The sequence below is a fragment of the Caloenas nicobarica genome, chromosome 5 (assembly GCF_036013445.1).
Source record: "Caloenas nicobarica isolate bCalNic1 chromosome 5, bCalNic1.hap1, whole genome shotgun sequence".
NCBI classification, from domain to species: domain Eukaryota; kingdom Metazoa; phylum Chordata; class Aves; order Columbiformes; family Columbidae; genus Caloenas; species Caloenas nicobarica.
This window is the reverse complement of record NC_088249.1, coordinates 54,012,660-54,031,342: the sequence shown is the minus strand read 5'-3', so window position 1 is coordinate 54,031,342 and position 18,683 is coordinate 54,012,660. Positions and strand designations below refer to the sequence as shown.

At 40.7% G+C, this 18,683-nt stretch overlaps 2 protein-coding genes across 3 annotated transcripts in view; one reads left to right on the top strand and one right to left on the bottom strand.

Annotated features, from left to right (window-relative positions):
• USH1C (USH1 protein network component harmonin) overlaps window positions 1-10,322 on the bottom strand; it is a 49,088-nt gene extending 38,766 nt beyond the window's left edge. For both annotated transcript variants that reach the window (XM_065635489.1, XM_065635490.1), the window contains exons 1-4: window positions 10,269-10,322; window positions 6,383-6,450; window positions 4,240-4,383; window positions 3,551-3,689 (exon numbers count right to left, since the gene is read on the bottom strand). In XM_065635489.1, coding sequence (XP_065491561.1) covers window positions 3,551-3,689; window positions 4,240-4,383; window positions 6,383-6,450; window positions 10,269-10,304 — 387 coding nt within the window. In that variant the 5' untranslated portion in view covers window positions 10,305-10,322. The remainder of the gene's footprint in view (window positions 1-3,550; window positions 3,690-4,239; window positions 4,384-6,382; window positions 6,451-10,268) is intronic.
• Window positions 10,323-13,595: 3,273 nt separating this feature from the next.
• Window positions 13,596-18,683, top strand: part of OTOG (otogelin) — a 108,990-nt gene continuing 103,902 nt past the window's right edge. The window contains exons 1-4 of the mRNA XM_065636091.1: window positions 13,596-13,647; window positions 13,727-13,787; window positions 13,926-13,980; window positions 17,153-17,243. Coding sequence (XP_065492163.1) covers window positions 13,596-13,647; window positions 13,727-13,787; window positions 13,926-13,980; window positions 17,153-17,243 — 259 coding nt within the window. The remainder of the gene's footprint in view (window positions 13,648-13,726; window positions 13,788-13,925; window positions 13,981-17,152; window positions 17,244-18,683) is intronic.

The following is an 18,683-nucleotide window of genomic DNA, read 5'->3' as shown; positions in this document are numbered from 1 at the left end:
CTCACATCTTGCGCATCATGCAGGCTATAACAGACCACAGAGCTTTGGTTTGCACAAATCCAGTTTTTTAAAGGGTAACTTAAGCTACTCTTGTTAATTGCAGTGCCCTAACACAGAGAAGCATCCCAGTGTTAGGACTGCAAACGGCAGTGCTATTTGTGAATCTCCATATAGCTTCTGTATCAGCAGAGCAGTCGTCATGCACTAAAAGTCAGATCTCTTATATCATCTCCCCAAGAGGCACACACCTACAAAATTATAAATGCAGCCAAGAGCATATTTTATTTTTTCCTTCCATATGGGAATGAGCTTTTACCATATACATATTTTTAATACTTCTCTTTGCTGAGCTTGAGAAACAAAACAAAAAGACAGTCTAGTACTCTTCACTCATCCCAGTGACATTTCTGTTACTGACTGACAATGTATTAGTGATGGTGCTTTAGGAATACTCAAGTCTAGGCTGAACTACGGGAGACATGTAGGCATGTTAACAAACTGCTTCTCTTTAGGACAGTTAACAGCTTTTCCTGAAAAAAAAGTGTCAATAATAATAACACTAATACTAATAATAATAATAAAGTTGTTTTCATATATTTTGTTACTTTTGTACTTGTATCACTGTACACCAATCTTCTCAATCAGAAACAGTAGAGATAAAAGTCTGCAGGATTGAGCAGGGTAGACCAGTAACAATTATTTTATTATATATCACTGTTTCCTCTCTCACTATCAAACAGGGAGATGACAGACTTTCAAAACAAAAGCTGCACACTAAACTTCTCCCAAGTAAAATGCCTATTATTTGTAACTTTTAACATGAGAAATACAATATTTAGTGCTTTGAGGAAACTGAAGCATTTTTACATAATAACATCACTGTTTCGAACTTCTCATTTTGTATACTTCTTCCACTTCATCATTCATACTGATCTCCGTCTCTTTGTATTCAGCAGAATGCCCGCAGACATAAGTATAAGAAAGCAGGGGTGGCGGGGGAAAGATGAAGTACGTTTCTTCATGAAAGGACAAAACATTTGCCTTTTAGAGAAACCGTAATCAAAAATGAGTCAAAACTACAAATGCCTCAGTGAGCCTTCACGATTACTCAGTCATTTTACCGTAACTTGGAAAATACTTCAAGGAGAAGTCATGCAAAATGAATTGTAATTTTTTTAAAAAAGCAGCAGGATGTAAAACTGATGGTGTAACAGAAGATCATTATACCTTTCTCAGACAGCATTTTCAGGACAGAAAATGTGTAGAGATTTAGTTAAATAAAGCAGGTGGGTGAAATTTCAGAAGCAGTTGGCTTTAATGTGAGACAGCAATTTAGAACAATGGACTGCCTGTCAGCTCTTGTTATTCAGCGGGGTTCACATGGTGCCTAGTGCCACCTATTATGAAGGCACTTGAGGCTGAGCTTTAACATCACATATCAAAACCCAGAAATCAGACAGTTACACGAGCTGCAAAGCACTATCTGTTGATACTAATACATATAATCTAACCCTAATGAATTTACAGTCAGTCTCAAGCATATTTTCCCCTTATTGTCCCTACTTTGTCTGCTGAACTCTAACCACCTTCTGAATTGCAGTACAATTTGTACAAGCCAGCCCAAAGATCCTTTACAAGCCCATTCACTGTCACCAACATGTAGTACAACGGCCTCAGTCACAGAAAGCCAGCAGGGCCTTTTTGTGTTCTGAGAAAAAACGAAAATTGACAGTCTTACAGTAGCACAACAACAGAGCACAACTCTTTATCTATCAATCAGGTCAAAACATATAGTCTGAAACAAGCAGAGAAGCAGAGCTACAACACAGCTTTAAGACGAATGTACCAGCATGATAGTTAAAGACAGTGGCTGTCAAATCCTTTATTGCTCAGCATCATTAACACCTTCCAGTTTTTCCAGGAGATGTTTTCAGAAGCCCTGTAAGTGACTGGTTTTTGTCTTTTTCTCAGTTTTCTAGCAGTGGAGGAAGGATGCAGCTGGAATCTCTGAGATGATCACAATCCTGGTCTACATTTCCCATTCTCACTGTGTAATGCGCTGCACAAGCTACACGAGCTTTTGTAGCGTGAACTCTGGAAGGGTGCATCACTGCCCTTTTCCAGAGGTACCCACTGGAAAATCCCATGCCTAAAAGCAGGTGACTGATACATCCAGCAAGGTATCTATGGTGCCCCATACCACTCTCTTAATTCCAACTAAATATAGAATTTGTGGTGATGTATTCCTTGAATTTGTGGTTTTGTTCTAAGGAGGAGTTTCTAAAAGCACCCAGGGAGCCAGCCGTGCATCTATCCAGAGCACACTGCCAGAAAACTAAACTACTTCAATGGTGATTCTGAATGGGATATATAGGTATGAACGCACAAACAAAAGGGCACGTGCATGTACACAGAGAGAGGAACATTTATTTAAATTTTAGAAAGCTCTCAGCATGAATTAAACAGGCATGGAACCCTAACTTTGACTGCCTTGTCAACAGAGATTTTGTTTTTTAAATCTAAGAGAGTCAAGTGGTTACACTGAAGCATATCTAGAAAACACATCTTTAATTAAACACTGTATTGAATCATGCCAGTCTAATACGTTTTGGACTAGTATTAAATGCAGTCCTTGAATATCAATACTTACAGCAACTACACACACTTGACAAATTAAAATTAGTCAGGCCTATCAGACTTTCTACTCAGAAACACAGACCTTTAATACACCTAATCAGCATGGAAAGCATAGAAATATGCAGACATTTGCCACAGCAATTGCACAGTTCTCTCTTCACTAAGGTATATATGAGCAAGAGGTGACACGTTAAAAAAACCCCAAACACCCAAAACTTCATTAATGCAAATTGCTAAGTACTGATTTAGAAAAAATGTGTTTCTATATATAATTATTTTTGCCAATCTAGTTACAGTTCATGTTATCTAAAAATTAATCACAAAGTGCAATTCTATGCAGCACACAGATATCGAAAATGGTTAAAAATAGGTTCTTTTTTTTATGTACTTCCATTGCATAAACCGAAACTCCCATAATATATTTATGAGGTTCAAATAAACATTTCACTACACAAATTATATCTGTGCAAGGTGGAATTAACATATTTAGTGTTTATATGCTCTGTTCTACATTTACTCAGAATTTGGCAACTTAAAACACTCTTCCACAGTCTAATTGAAGATATTTTTTTCCTTCTGCTTATATTTAACTTTTGCTACTCATGATGTACAAATACTCCAGAAAGCCCTTTTATCTTCAAAAATTATCGTATCCCAAATACAAAAAAAGAGGTTTACATATCATTCAAACAGTGAAAAGAAAAAGAACAACATTAATAACATGATTCATCATTGGTATAATGGTATTTACTATGGCATTGTCTCATATTTTATGAATTTTACTACAAGAGACAAAAAGCACCTTAGCAATAGCTGTTTCTAAATATGAAGAAACAACTCTTACTGCCCACTGCCCTAATATTGTAGCAAAAGGTTTTTTGCAGCACAGCAACCACGAATATAATTTTCTTACCTGAAGTCCAACATTGTCTGCCTGTCCTCCTTTAACTAACTGGGAGATGAAGAGGCCACAGCTAAATTCCACTCCACCTCTCACACTTATTCCAAGTCCTTCAGGATGCAAACGATCCAATCTCACTTCTTTCAGCTTCCTGCAAAAATGGAAGACTGTTCAGCTGCATAACACTTTGTGGCAATAATGTTTCATATGAAAGTTAGACATGATTTTTTTCTATAACATTTAGGCATGAAAAAAAGCAAATTGACTGATGTTTGGATGGATGTGTGTTAGCTAAAGCCATCAAGTATTTTTCATAAGAAAAGACATCTGAAATAATTTAAGCTGTCTGCTTCTAGAGGGTTAGAGCTCTAAGAATTTTTTTATTATGAAATGCAGGAAAAGCGAGAAAAGATTGTTTCAACTGGAAAGCATTGTTTTTTACTTCCTTACTCTGCTTCTACTAGATTAAACTACAGGGTGTTTCAGAAAGGTGGACCCAATTTCAATGGTAAGAGTTTCAAATGGCGTCCATCTTTTTGAAACAACCTGGACTTAAATAATTTCACGTAGCTCAAAACTGTACTTCTAGCTAATTACGCCCAGCTCTACACAAGTGACCGATATTTTACTTGGAATTTTTCTGAAAACTCAGTATTTTCTGCTTGTATTTAAGTTAGCTGCACTGCTCTGCATTCTCTTACCGTGATCTTTTGGGTGTAAGTTGGTCATATTCCACCTGGTGTTTTAAAGGGATAAGCGGGCGAATAGCATCAAAGAGAGGCAATCTGCTTGGTTCATTAATCACAAGTTTTAGGTCCCCCACAAGCACTGGGAGATTCATAGATCTACAAAAACATAGTGAGAAAACAAGCACAGGTAATCAACACACCAACACAAAGCATCATTTAATAACTTAATGTACACATGGCTTCAATATTTGCATGTCTCTTCAACCTACTAAAAAAGTTATTCACACAGATATTGGTTTAACCAAAGCAAAATAACCCCTTAGAAAGCAGGGCTTCTGTAAACAAAGAGCACTAACAACTATCTGCTTCAAAACAACTGAAATCTCCTATATACTGCCTTTATCTTTTAAGGTCATGTACATCACTTTTATAGATGACATCTTTAATTTCATTTTCAGAGTCCCCAAAAGATGTATGGAACAGTTTGGAAACAACTCCACACCAGATATACCTGCCTACTAGGTTTTTCTTCCTTACTAGTTAGAAATCCTTGTAAGTGAATCCCGGCTACGAGCTCCTTCCTTTCCTGAACTTAGGGGATGGACAAATTGTTTTGATCCAGGAAAAAAATAAAATCACAATACTCAGTAGCTAAAGACTTGTTTGGGGTTTTTTTTTCCGAATCTAAATTGAAAGGCCATCAACCAATGAACAAAATCTACAGAAGTTAAGCCACTGTGAACATCTGTTTTATGACAACTATGCAAAGTAGGCTCCTTGATGTTGTCAGCACTGAGATAGATATAGGTCTAGAAAATGTACTTCGTTGCCCAGCTGCGAGAGTTGAGGAACAACTCCAAAATGTTCAGTGGAGCTATTCCTACACAACATCCAGTTAAACCTAGTCTATGTTTTTTGCTGCTCCCTCTCTTATAATTTACATTTCTTGGCATACAATATTTCTGAGGCATATGCAATGAAAATACAGATCAGGAACACATATTACATGGGATTAGAGGCCAAATACTTTTGGAAGTGCTATTCACAGTGAAGCACATGCTAAATGTTAACTCCAACAGCAATAGCACATTTTTGCACTGGAATACTTCATAATATATTCTAAAAAAGTGATACATCATCAACATATGTTCACAGAGATATTGGAAACTTCGCTTCAGTCATTGCAATTTTGGAAATTGAAAAAAGTTACTGTATGCATTGTTAATTTTGTAACTGCAAGAACATTTTAAATAATTAAGAGCTACTGAATCAACTGGCTTTCCAAACAACTGGCTTTATGAATGGAGAAGCAATTAAACAGACCTGAGTGAAACTGAATCAGATATGCAGCTGAATGCAACCATAACTATAGCTCAGTGCAAACATCAGATGGAAACGTCTACATTTCACTCAGCTGAGATGCCATTAATTAAGATATGAATGGAAACAATGTCTATGGTAGCCACTTGTCTATGATGAGTGGAAAATACATTCTCATCTTCTTTGGAAAACAATGGATCAGAGGCTGATCTCATTTGCAATGATATAGGTTCTAAGCAACTGTGGTTTAAATCAGTTCAGCAAAATGACTAGTAATAGGCCTATCACCTTACAATTTTTTTCCTGTTATGTTGTAATAAGCCAGAGTTGTTAAACATGCCAAACGGATTCTCAGACTAAATTGTTTCAGCTTTCAGATAAAACAGTTGCAAATATTTTTTTTATCTGAAGAGTTAGCGAAAACCTTTGAGAAGCAAACTCAATTAAAACCTCTGTTGCAAATAAATCAGCATTATTTGGAAATATTAATTTGACTAATGTTCTCTTCCTGCTTCCTAAGAGCAGTTTCATCATCCAGGTGCTTTCCCCTCTCCCTTCCACCCAATACAAATCCACCAAATTCTTTTACAAAACTGCAAACTCATAAAACCAAAGTAGCGTTATGGGTTATTACAGACATGCTCCTTCCTTGTCTTCCTACTTGTCTGTAGGCTATGCTGTAAAAGTATAAGACTTTATTACACAGGACAAAAACTATTACTTCAACTACTTTTCTAGTAGTACATAGAAAGATCACTTAAAATCTTGAATATTCATTCTTTAAATTTAAAAACATTAGTAAAATTCTACACAAACATATCAGTCTAGATCTTACTGGTGGTACATCCGCAGCACATCATAAAGGTAATCCTTCTCCGCTTCATTGTCAATTAGTAGATTAACCTAAAAACCCAAGGACATTATGGTAAATCTCTGACTAAATAGTCACAAATGTTGAACATATCAGTTTTTCACAAATTCTTAAGCCATAGAGGAAATATTTCAACAGGGAAAGACTTTTTTTTTTTTCTTTTTTTTTTAGGAAAAAAAAAAATATAAACACAATTTTCCAACAGAGCATTACCTCGCAATGCGAAACTTAGAAGACCTTCTAAAATTAGCCTTACAACAACTGGACAAAGTGGTAAATACCAACATATTCTGTATGCTAGATTTCCCGCAGCAGTAATATTATTACATTATCATATTTGCCTTACCTGATAATCACTGTACTGTTCAATAAATGTTTTCAGAAACCTTTTTGGCCATTCATTAATATAGCACATGCTGTCACAGATAAACCACCACACCAAGATGATTATACTATGTTCTATCACCCAAACCACTGATTTCAGGATCTCACTTACAACCTTATGCAAACTGCTGCACTTCTGTTCCTCTTTGCTCCAGCTCTTAACTGATAGAACTTACTAGTTATTCTTTCCTCCCCCACTAATAGTACGTTCACTTAAACCAGTGTCATATTACTATGCCTGCTCTTGGATAATTACATTAAATAAAAGAAAAAAACAAAAACAAAAACCACCCAAGAATTCTCATATGAGGAGTTCAATTTATATTCAGTGACAGTGAGACCCTCACTCATCTTACTTGCAGTGAGAAGTCACATCACATTAGTTTTACATTTGGACAAGCTTAATGTTGAGGAAAACAATTTACATCTGACCTAAAGGCTAATATTACTGTCACATGCAGTCTGAGGACCAATTTGCATACTTAAAGAAAGGCCCTTTCTTTCTAGGTTTGCAACAGTTTGCATTATATTCTAAACTAAATACATTCTTCATAACCCCTTTTGGCTCTCTAAAGTAAGACTTCACATAAAAGTGGTTTTCTATTACTTTTCTCCTCTGGAAAAATACACTTTGAAAATACCTAAAGGCCAAAAAGCTACACGCAGAACAAGATTGCTTGACAGCAATACTAGTGAGTAAACCAATTTATTAACAGTGAATTTCAAAACACAGAAGAAAAAGTCTGCCTTAAAAGGAAATAAAATGGTTACAATCAAAACTGACTGTTTCACCAATATTATACGCAGACTCAAGGCAAAGGTGATAACCCATAAAACTAAATCCAACATCCGTTCTCCCCTTCCCCATCAGGAAATATACAACACAAAAATCAGAATTTCTAGTACTAGCTAAGGTACTGTATGAGCTGTCTCATGAAGAACATTAAATGTTTAAGCACATCAACCTTACACAGCAAAGAGCAAAACCATGATCATCTCTGCTCCTGACTGGGAAAGCAGCGAGTAACAACATGACATGTTTCTCTGATGTGCCAGCTGATGGACACAGCCCCACTCCCACTCAGGAACTGGTGGTCTATGTGTAAATTCTGCCATTTCTTCACATAAAATATTCAGCCTTTCTGTCTGAATCCTGCACTTCTCACGCTGCACCAGCGACATACTCCAACACAAACAAACACCCAAGTGACTTCTTACAGATTCAGAATGCTACAGCTGGGTTAATCTTCCTGGGCCACCTCTCTAATTCGGTTATTCTTCTCATGCTGCCGTCTATTCCACCAATTATCACTTCATTGTAGCCACTTGCATCTCCATTTTCCTAATTCACCAACCCCTTGGGACAAAGTCTTACTGTAGACATACTTTACCTCAGCTCATAAACAGCTTCTAAGAGCTGACTCTAATTTCTAAAAGATCATGCCCCTGCTTGTTAAGAAAAAAAAAAAAATAAAAAAATCAGTGGTGACATGGTGTAACTTGGATCAGAGAAGTATGTCTATTTCTTGAGAAAATAACTGTGGAGGTACGGGATAGATTACTTCACAGCTTTTAAACTAAGCATAGTTTAAAAACCTGGATGCAGTCCTGGGCAATATGTTCTAGGTGGCCCTGCTTGAGCAGGGCGTTGGAGCAGATGACTTGCAGAGGTCATTTCCAACCTCAGCCTTTCTGTGATTATTTAAGGTTATCTTTGTAGTAGTTGTATAATTTACAATCCTGTAACACAAATAAAGAGTTGCTTATGCTCTGTTTCTCCCTATATAAATTGCACTGGTTTTCATATAAATTAATAAGGACTCATCACAAAAACTGCACCTGCATACAAAAGCGAAATAAAATCTGGCAACAAGTCTACATAAGTTTATTCAGTAGAATTTGTGAGGAAAAATAGTTCAGATTACAGTAAAGCAGTACTGTAGCACTAGCCCAATCTGTCAGCTTTAAAAGAATAACATAAAGCTCTATTTAAGACACACAGCCTTTGAAAAACTATTGAGGGAAATGAAAGGACTAGAATATATTATTAATTTTTAATTGCTGCTTGGTTAATATGGAGAACTCATTAAAATTACTAAAAAAACCCATGAAAGTCACAAATGAAGAAAACTCAGATCCTGTGGCTGAGTATTTTCACTGATTTGACACACAAAAAGTAAATATCCAAGACACCAAAATTGCCACAGATGCCACTAGAAGCAGGATGATAAAAAATAATTTAATGAAAATACTTGTTCCAGTATCCTCTAACTCAGATCAAGTTTTCACTCAGATCTGCATACTACTTATTTGCATCACCAAATGCTGACAATAAGTCTTACGTTATCAGGGGTGTGACTAGAATGTTTTATGAATTATAGCAGCAACGAAAGGGAAAAGGTTTAAAGTTCAAGATGGTAACTATCTGCCTAGGAAGCAGTCTTTATAGATATGTTGCACAACTGTTGAGTTACACAGCAATAGGTCGCAAGGCAGAAATAACTTGCTAGATGGTTATAGTCATCACTATGGAGTACTCAGGTCTTTAACATTTTTGAACTTCAGTTTATCATATAGGAGGGTTTTTTTGCAACCCCTCCTCTTGATCCTAACAAGTCTTTAGTTAATGAGCTTATTACCAGACGATACTTCTATAAAACACACTACATTACTTTGAAAAAATTTCATTCTCTACCTGACAAAAAACCTAAACCAAACCAACCACATCCTCCCCCACAAAACACACATGAAACACTACTGAAAGCTTTAGTCTGACGGAATCCTAAATGGATATTCAAAAACATCTCTTAAACGTGTGAAACATTTTCCTCCTCCTTTCCTTAAACAGAGCTTTTTGAGCTTATTTCGCTCATGCCGTTCTGCACTCTGCTAAGCGCTTATTTAACGGGGCAAACGACAAAATGACGTGCCAGGCAGGCCGAGTCGCTCCATGTATCAAGTGCATTTGCACATGACTGCACACACACAATTGCACTGGTGAATGTTAAGGTGGTTCTGAAGTCTCCCGAGCACCAGCTGGCAGCGCAGGTCTGCAAATGTGACCTGCCTGGGCCTGGACTACAGCACCTGCACTTTGCCTTCCTTGAACTGCGTACATGATATAAAATAAAATTGTATCAAGGCTCATGCCTCAGGGAACGTTCTTTCTTTTCTCTCGCTCTTTAAGGGTTTTAAGTTTCAAAAGCAGCCCCTCACAGCAGGCTGACACCCGCTTTTCTGCACCGTTGGCACAGCAGCGCCGAAGTCCCCCGAGCTTCTCCCTTCCCCGTCGCTCGCTCTGGCACAGAGGCAGCGTTCGGGCGGCCGCCCCGGGCCCTCCCGGCGCCAAGAGCCGTGCCCCAGCCCGGCGCTTCGCCTCCCTCCAGGCCGCGGGGGGCAGCTCTGCCCGCAGCCTGTGCCCGCTCGGTAAAGCCACCCCGGGTGTCCGTGGGCCCCGCTCTCTTACCTTGTGCCGGAACTCACGGGCCACCCTGCGCTCCATGGTGCGCGGGGTGCGGGCGCTGCGCGGAGCGGCTGCGCCGGGGAGGCCGCGCCCCGGGGCGGTGGGAGGCGCGCCCGCTGCCGCCTGCAGCAGCAGCAGCTGCAGCAGCAGCAGCCCCGGCCCCCGCCGCTGCTCCGCGCACCTGCGGTGCGAGCCGCCGGGCAGCGATAACCTGCCTGCGACACCAGGCTTTGGCTGTCCAAGGGCAAAGCAAAAGAGAAAAAGTAAAAGAAAAGCACCCCCCGCCCCAGTGCCAGGCGTATTTTTACAACTGGTGCTTCTCATACGGTACAGAGCTCACATCTAAACTTCTCTTTTGTATTTGTAGGTATGTATGTCGCTAGCCGACTAATTAACAAAAGCATGAAGGTGTGAAGTCTAAAGCACCCTAACACCTGGAGGGGGAAAAAAATGGTTCAACAAATTGCTCTACTGCAGATAATTTTTTTTTTTTTTAATTTTAATTTTAGGTAAGCAGGGTGAATCTGATTTATCACTATCTAAGTTTGATTTCCACTAGCCTTTCCCACTAACAGAATACTGTTGCTTACAAATGTAGCCTCTCACATGCCTCCTGTAACTGTTTAAGAATCGAGTTCAGAGCACCTGAAAAGGAAGAGCCTATTTCAGACTAATCTCTTTCAGGTTATTTTGTCTTGGGCTGGTTGTTCTCCCACTTTCCCTACAGCAGTACACAATAAAGACTTCTGTAATCAAGGCTGGAAGCAAGTGGAGATCTGCTCACCTATGTCCCTCAGTCTCCCAGCAGAAACAGCTTTACCCACATAAATCTGGAGAGAGCAGAGTTTATGTACGCACAGGCACCTTGGCTGTTCTTCCTTCCAACAGTGTGGAAACTTGTACAAATACATATAAAGGCATCATTAAAAAAATATATACTGTCAAACACAAGCTGGAATCTGTTTTATTATTTCTGTGTGATAAGCTTTGTACCTACACCAGCTCTTCAGAAATTGCTCTTACCCCTTTCAGAAGATGGCTTTCCTGTATCGGGACATTTCAATGGTATGTACGGTACCCATTTCTCATATCAGGTGTCAGGAATAAGAGAGGAATGCATTTTAAGCCTGCATACAAACAAATACAAAAGCTGTTTTCAGAAAACAGTCTTCTCTTAAAAGTGCAACTACTAGTACACAAATTATTTGTCTTCTACCTAAGTTCCAGTACCATTCAATATTGAAAAGCTATTCTATCCAAGCATTAGACACTTAGCTATAGAATTTCTTCCCCACATATGCAAAACAACATTGTCTTATATTCGAAAAGGAAGGAGATACATGAAATTTAAAGGACACATATAATGTATGTTTCCTTTAAATTTACATATAGACTGCAACAGTCATTGATATCTATCAATCACTTCTAGAAGACTTTATGAGAGTAGATCTTTTACAAGCTGAAAGTTACGTACATTTGAAAAAAAAAAAAGGTAACTTCTTTAGTCATCTAGATAATTTGTCCAGGAGTCTGAAATTCCTCAATGTAGCAAAATATTGTAGAATTAACTTCATTTGGTGATATGAAAACTGCTCAGGATCATCAGGTAAAGAACACACCACAGACAGGATAATGAACTTGTGTGGCTGTTACTCAGCTCTGTTACATGTATTCCTGTGCTCTACTGTGCATAAATACAAAGAAAACAAACCCACAAACCTATCCCATGCTCCCAAACTGGAAATTTGATAATCAGTACATTTATGAGATGGGTCTGAAGTTACCATTACTTCACATTTGCCATATGAAAAGATGGTACAATTATGACTGTTTATTAGTTTCGGATAACGAAAGCTTTCATAGCAAGAAATCAAATTGCATCTAAATTAGCTTTAAACTAGTTTCAGTTATTGTCTGCTACCTGTGACATCAAGGGAAAATGAATAAAGTAGCCAGCCATTTAGTAGGTAAAGAAATACATTAAAACATGTGTTGTGTAAACTGGTTCCTGTTGCTTTTGATCTACTTTCTCTACTTCCATTAATGTAATCCAGACCAGAGAAAGCTCCCCAAAGCCAAGTGCATGATACATTCGGAGTAGACAGACTCTGCTACCGGCTGAGGCTAGCATACCATTCTAAAAACCTGTTTGAGGTTATAGGGAAAAGGCTGTACCTAAGTTAAAGACTATCTTTTCTGTTTCACTTTCTTTTCTCTCATACACATTCTCCCTCCAACATTTACAGGAGAGAACAGAATTCTCAGTGAAAACATCACTAGTTTTCCATCATTTCATTAGAAATAAAACACTTGTTGCTGTAAGAAACACAATCCACAGGGACAAATTACAAAGGCAGGAAAGAGATCTTTTTAATGACTTACTGTTAACAGACTTCCCAAAGCAGTCAGAAAAGGCCCCTTTTCATCTGAGAGTTTCTCACCTGGTGTGGGCAGCTTCTAAAGCTTTTGTTATAAGATACACAAACCTGAAGAATGATGGGGAGAGAGGCAGCAGCAGATGGGAAAGGGAAAAGAAGAGAAAAAAGGTCACAGTGATAGGAAGAGGGAAGAAAAATAATGGAAGATAAAACAGACAGCAAATTTAATCACAAGAAAAAAAATGTAAAAATAATAAACATGGGAAAGGGTCTACAGAGAGCTCAAAATTCAAGAGTGTGAATTTATAGTGAAAAAAAGTTATCAGAGGTATGGAAATAATCTATACATATTAGCCGCATGCTGCAGTCGGTTCATGTCTTACTCATGTCTTTCATTACTCAAGCTCTGACACCCGTTTCGGTGGCTCAGGGCCAGTGCCCCGTGCCAAGCACGGACACCGTCCGCTGCCGGTGAGCACAGCGGGCAGCTCCGCAAGCCGCCGGGTTCCAGCCGCGCCACGTCCCCGGCAGCAAAGGCGAAGCCCCGGCTGTGTTGGCGCTAGAGGCGGGGTGCAGCCTCACCCGGCACTCCACCGCGGGGCTTTCAGCTGAGAAACCGTAACACTCATCGTTTCCTAAACCCCAAAAGAGCGGAAAAGTGGAAATAAACGTGAGGAGCCGACAAGGCCAGCGCCCGGCACGGGAGCTCCAAGGAGAGTGTTAGCGGGGCCGGAGCGGCGCGGCTGCAGCAGCTGCCCAGGGGCCGGCAGCTCCATCGCAGGGTGAGGGGCGGCGTCCAGGGTGGATGCTCGGGGAAGGGCCGGGGGCGGAGGGCGAGCGGGCGGCTGATAAACCCGCAGGCCGCCCCGCCCGGGAGGGCGGGATGAGCCCAGGGCGCAGGTAGCGGCTGGCGCTGGAGCCGCAGCTCCGCGGGCAGTCGCTGAGCGCTCGCATGGAGGCCCGGCTGCTCCTCGGGGCGCTGCTGTGCGCCTGGCTGCTGCCGGGTGAGCCTCCCGCCGGGCAGGGCGCCGGACAGGGCAGGGCAGTCCCGGCCATCACTAACGTGTCGCCTTTGCCTTCCAGCCCTGTCTCCGCGGGGCGCCGGGGCGCAGCCCCCCATCGGTGGGGATTTACGGCTCCCCAGGTGAGAACCAGCGCGGGCGTAGCGGGTCTCCTTCCTCGCCGCCGCGGTGGGCGGCTGGGCGGGCGGCAGCCCTGAGGCAGGTGGGGCAGGGTGGGCTGCCCGGGCCGAGCAAACTCTGTCTTATTCTCTTGCCCTCAGGCGAGGCAGCGCCGCGGGACCTCGGAGAGGGGGCGGCCTCGCCGCGGCGACGCAGGTAGGGGCTGCGGGCCGGGCACGGCGGGGCCGGGTGCTGGGGAAGGGGTGCTCGCGTGTCTTCGGGGACACGAGGCCGCCGGGACGTGCGGGTTTTCTCTCAGGAGCCCCCCGTGAGGAGGGCTGCCCCTTCCCACGGTCGGTGTACTCGAACGGCGGTGCCGTCCCTCGTGACCCAAGATGGCGCCTGGCTGTCCCGCGCCGCGCTGGCGTGTGGGGAGACCCCTCTGAGGGGTGGCTGGTGGTGCTGGTCTGAGGGACGAGAGTTCTGGTTCTCATGGGACTCATATATTTCTCATATCTTACCCGAATGTATCTGTACTGCTACCATCAGCATTTCTGATGGCTGTTCTACCCAATGTGATTCTTTAGCACTTGTCTTTCAGACAGCGTTGAATGTGTGTTTTATCCCAGCCATAAGGAGTGTCAGTCATGAACCAAAGGACACTTGGGGTTTAAAGCATTTAAGTAGCAAGGGAAGACAGTAGCTAGAGCTTCAGCTAGTTCCGAAATAGTTATATGTTGTATGAAGCATCCTTGTTCAAGGAAAGCGAAGGTCTGGTCTCGTTCATCCAGCAGTAATTGCTTTGGGAGCCTTTTCACCTCTCAGTAAAAGTCAACAGGCTGGCAGTATCAGATGGCTACAACTCAGTACTGGTTTTTGGATGTGGTTTATTTTGGCAACCAGCTATATCAGTCGTGGCATTTTGCTGAAATGTAATTATGGTGTGTGGTTCCTGCTCCCTTGTTTGAGGGTGGGAGGTGGGAAGAAGAGAGTTTGGTTTGGAGCCCTTGTTTGTGTGGAGGACTATGGTGGGTCCGTGGATTCCCTGATGGAGAGCATGGGAACAGAGATCAGCCTTGAAGATATTAAAGCCTACCCGTGAGAAAGATGGGAGTAAAGGAGTATCCGGAGATATTAAGGTGTACCCGTGAGAGAGAAGGGAGTAGAAGAGTAACACTGATGATAGAAAAATTAGCAAATGAGATGTTACTTGCTGTAACTTGTAACCAATAGTGAAGAGACACGTGAATTGGTAAAACTGTATAAAAATGCACTTGTGGCAATAAATGGGATCTACTACTTTCATCCTGGAAGAACTTGGTCTATGTCGTTTGTCCGTCTCGACCACAACAGGTTTGTGGCTCCGCAGAAGAGTTGCCTTTCTTTCTGCTTTCTTCCCATTCTTTCTGGGAAAAACTCAGCAGAGAGAAAAATGTGCCTCATAACTGCAAACAGGTAACAAAATCAACCACTGGTAAGAGCAAATGCTTGTGGATAGAGGTCTGCCCCCTCTCAGGAATTCAAGACACAGTAATGGGTGCTTTTGTTTCCTTCTATGCTAACCTACTGAGCAGAAAACTTAAGTAAGAAATATGCTTAGGAGAAAGGAAAAAAAAAGTCCATAGTAGTTTTAAAACGTAAGAACCTGAACAGCAGTTATTCTAGCCATTTGAATTGTCTAAAACTAACAGTAATGCATTTTTACATGTTCTTGCTTTTAATAAGCTTCCTCAAGAGAAAGGGGTAAAGCAACACTAAACAATGGTAGTTTAGCCCTCTGCAGGATTTTCTGTCCATGAAGACTTAGTTACTGACGTAGATTCCAAGATCAGTTCTCAGTCATGTCTAAGTAGGTATCTAGAACACAGAAAACACCTGCTATTTTAAAAATACTTTACAGAATCATGCACAGGATTGAGACATATGAATGATAAAATGCTAGGGCATGAAAATTAAATGCAATAAATCTAACCAAGTTCCTAGGTAAAATTATGTGGACATAACTGGTGGTGTTTATGATGTTATTTTGGAAATATTTTACTCGGTAATTTGTATCACTGTAGACATCATACATTGTAGCTAATGATGTTTATCAACAGTTACTGTGTTTGTCACTTGATTTTGCTTAATTAAAACTATATTCTATGATTAACATGTCACTGAAATATGGACATTTTAGAGGATATAGTTGCTGCTCTTCATGAGTTGAAGTGAAGAAATAATATGAAATGGCTATAACATTTGTATTAGTCTATTAAGTAAGCTAGGTAAATGTTAATGTTGTAGTTCAGCCCCAGCCCCCGCTCCTTCAAAAGGTGGCAGCTAAACCACGTGTGGCTTGCTAACCTCTCCCCTGCCCCTGGTTCGGATGGAGAGGAGAATCAGAAAATATAGGCAAAACTTGTGGATTTGGGATAAGAACAGCTGAACAGAACAGTGAAGAAAGGAGAGAAAAAAAAAAAAGGCAACCCACAAACAAAAAATGAACAAACAGAACCTGCAAAGCAGTGGACACACAGTGCAACCACCACACGGCAGTCCCACCACCCTGCTCATAAGCAATGGTGGCTCATGTCCAAAATGCAAAAAGCACCAAGCCCAGAGGCAGGCTGCCCCCCTGGGTTGCCCGCTTTGCAACTGGGCATGACCTTATCTGGTATGGAATACCCCCCTTGGCTAGACCTGTCAGAGTAGAAATTAACCCTATCTCAGCCAACCCAGCACAGTTAATAGGGAAAAACTTACTATCATAAGTCGTTGGCTTCTGAGGATTGGAAGGTTCACGCTAAATTGAGAAAAATGTTACTCAGCCTAGATGTAAGCGGGCCTAGAACAAAGATGAGAGGTTACAGAGAAGGTGAGCAGTGTGGCTTTAACAAAAGCATACTAATGAGGAGGTATACTGTACCTGTCGTGAGCATGGCAATATAACCACATCATGACAAAGTATCAATGGATTTTTCTAACTTGGCTAAGCAGGTCTGCTCTTCCGTTTTCTCAAGCAGATTTAAGAATTTCTGACGTAGCAGAATGTTTATGCTGAGAATTACGTTAAAATCCACCTGATGGTGTTGAGGCTGTAATTGAGAGTAAAAGGAATATGCAGAAGTGCACAGAGGACTGTTTGGAGATGCGGTTTTAGGCATTTTGGCTTAACTGGCTTAAAAACTGCCTGCTGTCTTCAGGCATAATGTACTTTGATGCTTCTTTACTGGAGTCCTGAGTAGAGTGACTACTTTTTACTTTATAACGGCTTTTTTTAATAACTTTTTAGTAAGCCAATATGAAGCAATGCGCTTACTAAAAATAGTAAATTTGTTGATAGACTGTGAAGAGATTCTTAAGGTGTCTTGGTTATAGCTGCTGATTTCTTTGTTCTTTCTGAAAGGAGTCTGGAGTGGCAGTTTCTAATGCTTCATCTACTATGATATCCTTATCTTGGAAGAGGAGACTTGACAGTATGAAATGTGGACCATCGAGTAAGTTATTAGTGTTTCTATATGGAATAACTTCAATTGTCTGTTATATTCTGCATAATTTAATTATTTTTATGAAGAAAAAACCGAAAATAGCTCATACAAGTCTTCAGGGTAAGGGAGCTCTACCTTGATTGGTCTCAAAGGACTACAGGAGTATGACAATTTATCGTGGGGTTTGACCTAGCTTTAACTTGACACTTGATTCTGGTTTGATCATTTGAAAGACTGTCTATAACTGCAGTTTTTCTAGCAAAGACCTTTCAGCAAGGCAATCTGCTCCTGTAGTGATGTACACGAAAGATGTGGATTGCTGCCTAGATGTCGTTAAATTACCTGTCCTGTATCTCTTCCATGCTTAGAGGTTTTTTGTTTGTTACTTTTTTTTTGCTGAGGTAGTCTGTGGATGCTTTTTGTGTGCATAATCTATGGTTTAGCAGGATCAGATACTTTTAGCCACCAGCTTGCAGTGGTGGGCATTTGCTTGAGGATTTTGCATCTTGGCATTTTTAATTCATCTTATTTTCAGCAGTGGACAGGCTTAAATGTCTTTGCTCAAGGGTAAAGGTCCTCTGTGTTAGCTTGTTTGTAGAGCCTGTGTCATGCTTGTATTGTACAAAGGGAAACGTGAGGCAAAGTAATTCCAGTAATTTTAGTTAGTGATGCAAAACCTCTAGTTTCTCTTCAGTCAGCCTGATTGGGTACATTGGACATGGGACCTACTGAACAGTGAATAGTCTGGGTTTGCATACTCTGGCTTTATAGCACAAAATGTCAGACTGGTGTGTGGACTGGATCTTATCTATTGTGATGAGGGTTACGTCATCTCCAAAAGCATTTGATTTCTTTAATACATACTGTTTTCAGCAGCTTTTGAGAAGTGTGTAGCTGAATGTAGAGGAATAGAAGGGTTGCACCAGCATATTCACCAAGCAGTAGTTATTTTCTTAGCTCTGTGGTTTGGGTTGGTTTGTTTGTTTGTGGTTTTTTGTTTGTTTATTTTTTGGTTGGTTTGTTTGTTTTAACCCTAAAAAAAGCAGCTTCCAAAGAGAAGATATGTAAATTGTGCTCAGCAATTTATTGCCATAATAATTGTTTGGTTCTCTGGGTTTATTTTTTGCAAATCAAAATTCTTTTAATGGTACTAGTGGATTTCATGTTCTGCTTCAGAGCAACCAGCTAGAAAAAAGACTTTTAAGATTCATTGTGCTGTTTTAACAGAACTTCTGAAAAGGGTTTGTGTGCAATTTATTGCTTCTTAAATAGGCCTAATATTTAAGAAAGGGAAGAACAAATTTAGAAGGAGGGAGAATTAAATGGGTAGTGATTATCTCATGCTAACTCACCACATGTCTAAGCTTTTAGACCATGTAGTTACGATGGCAAGAATTAGGTTTCATTACCCTCTGCAGGTGTAATAGAAAGAAACCAGGAAGTTTATCC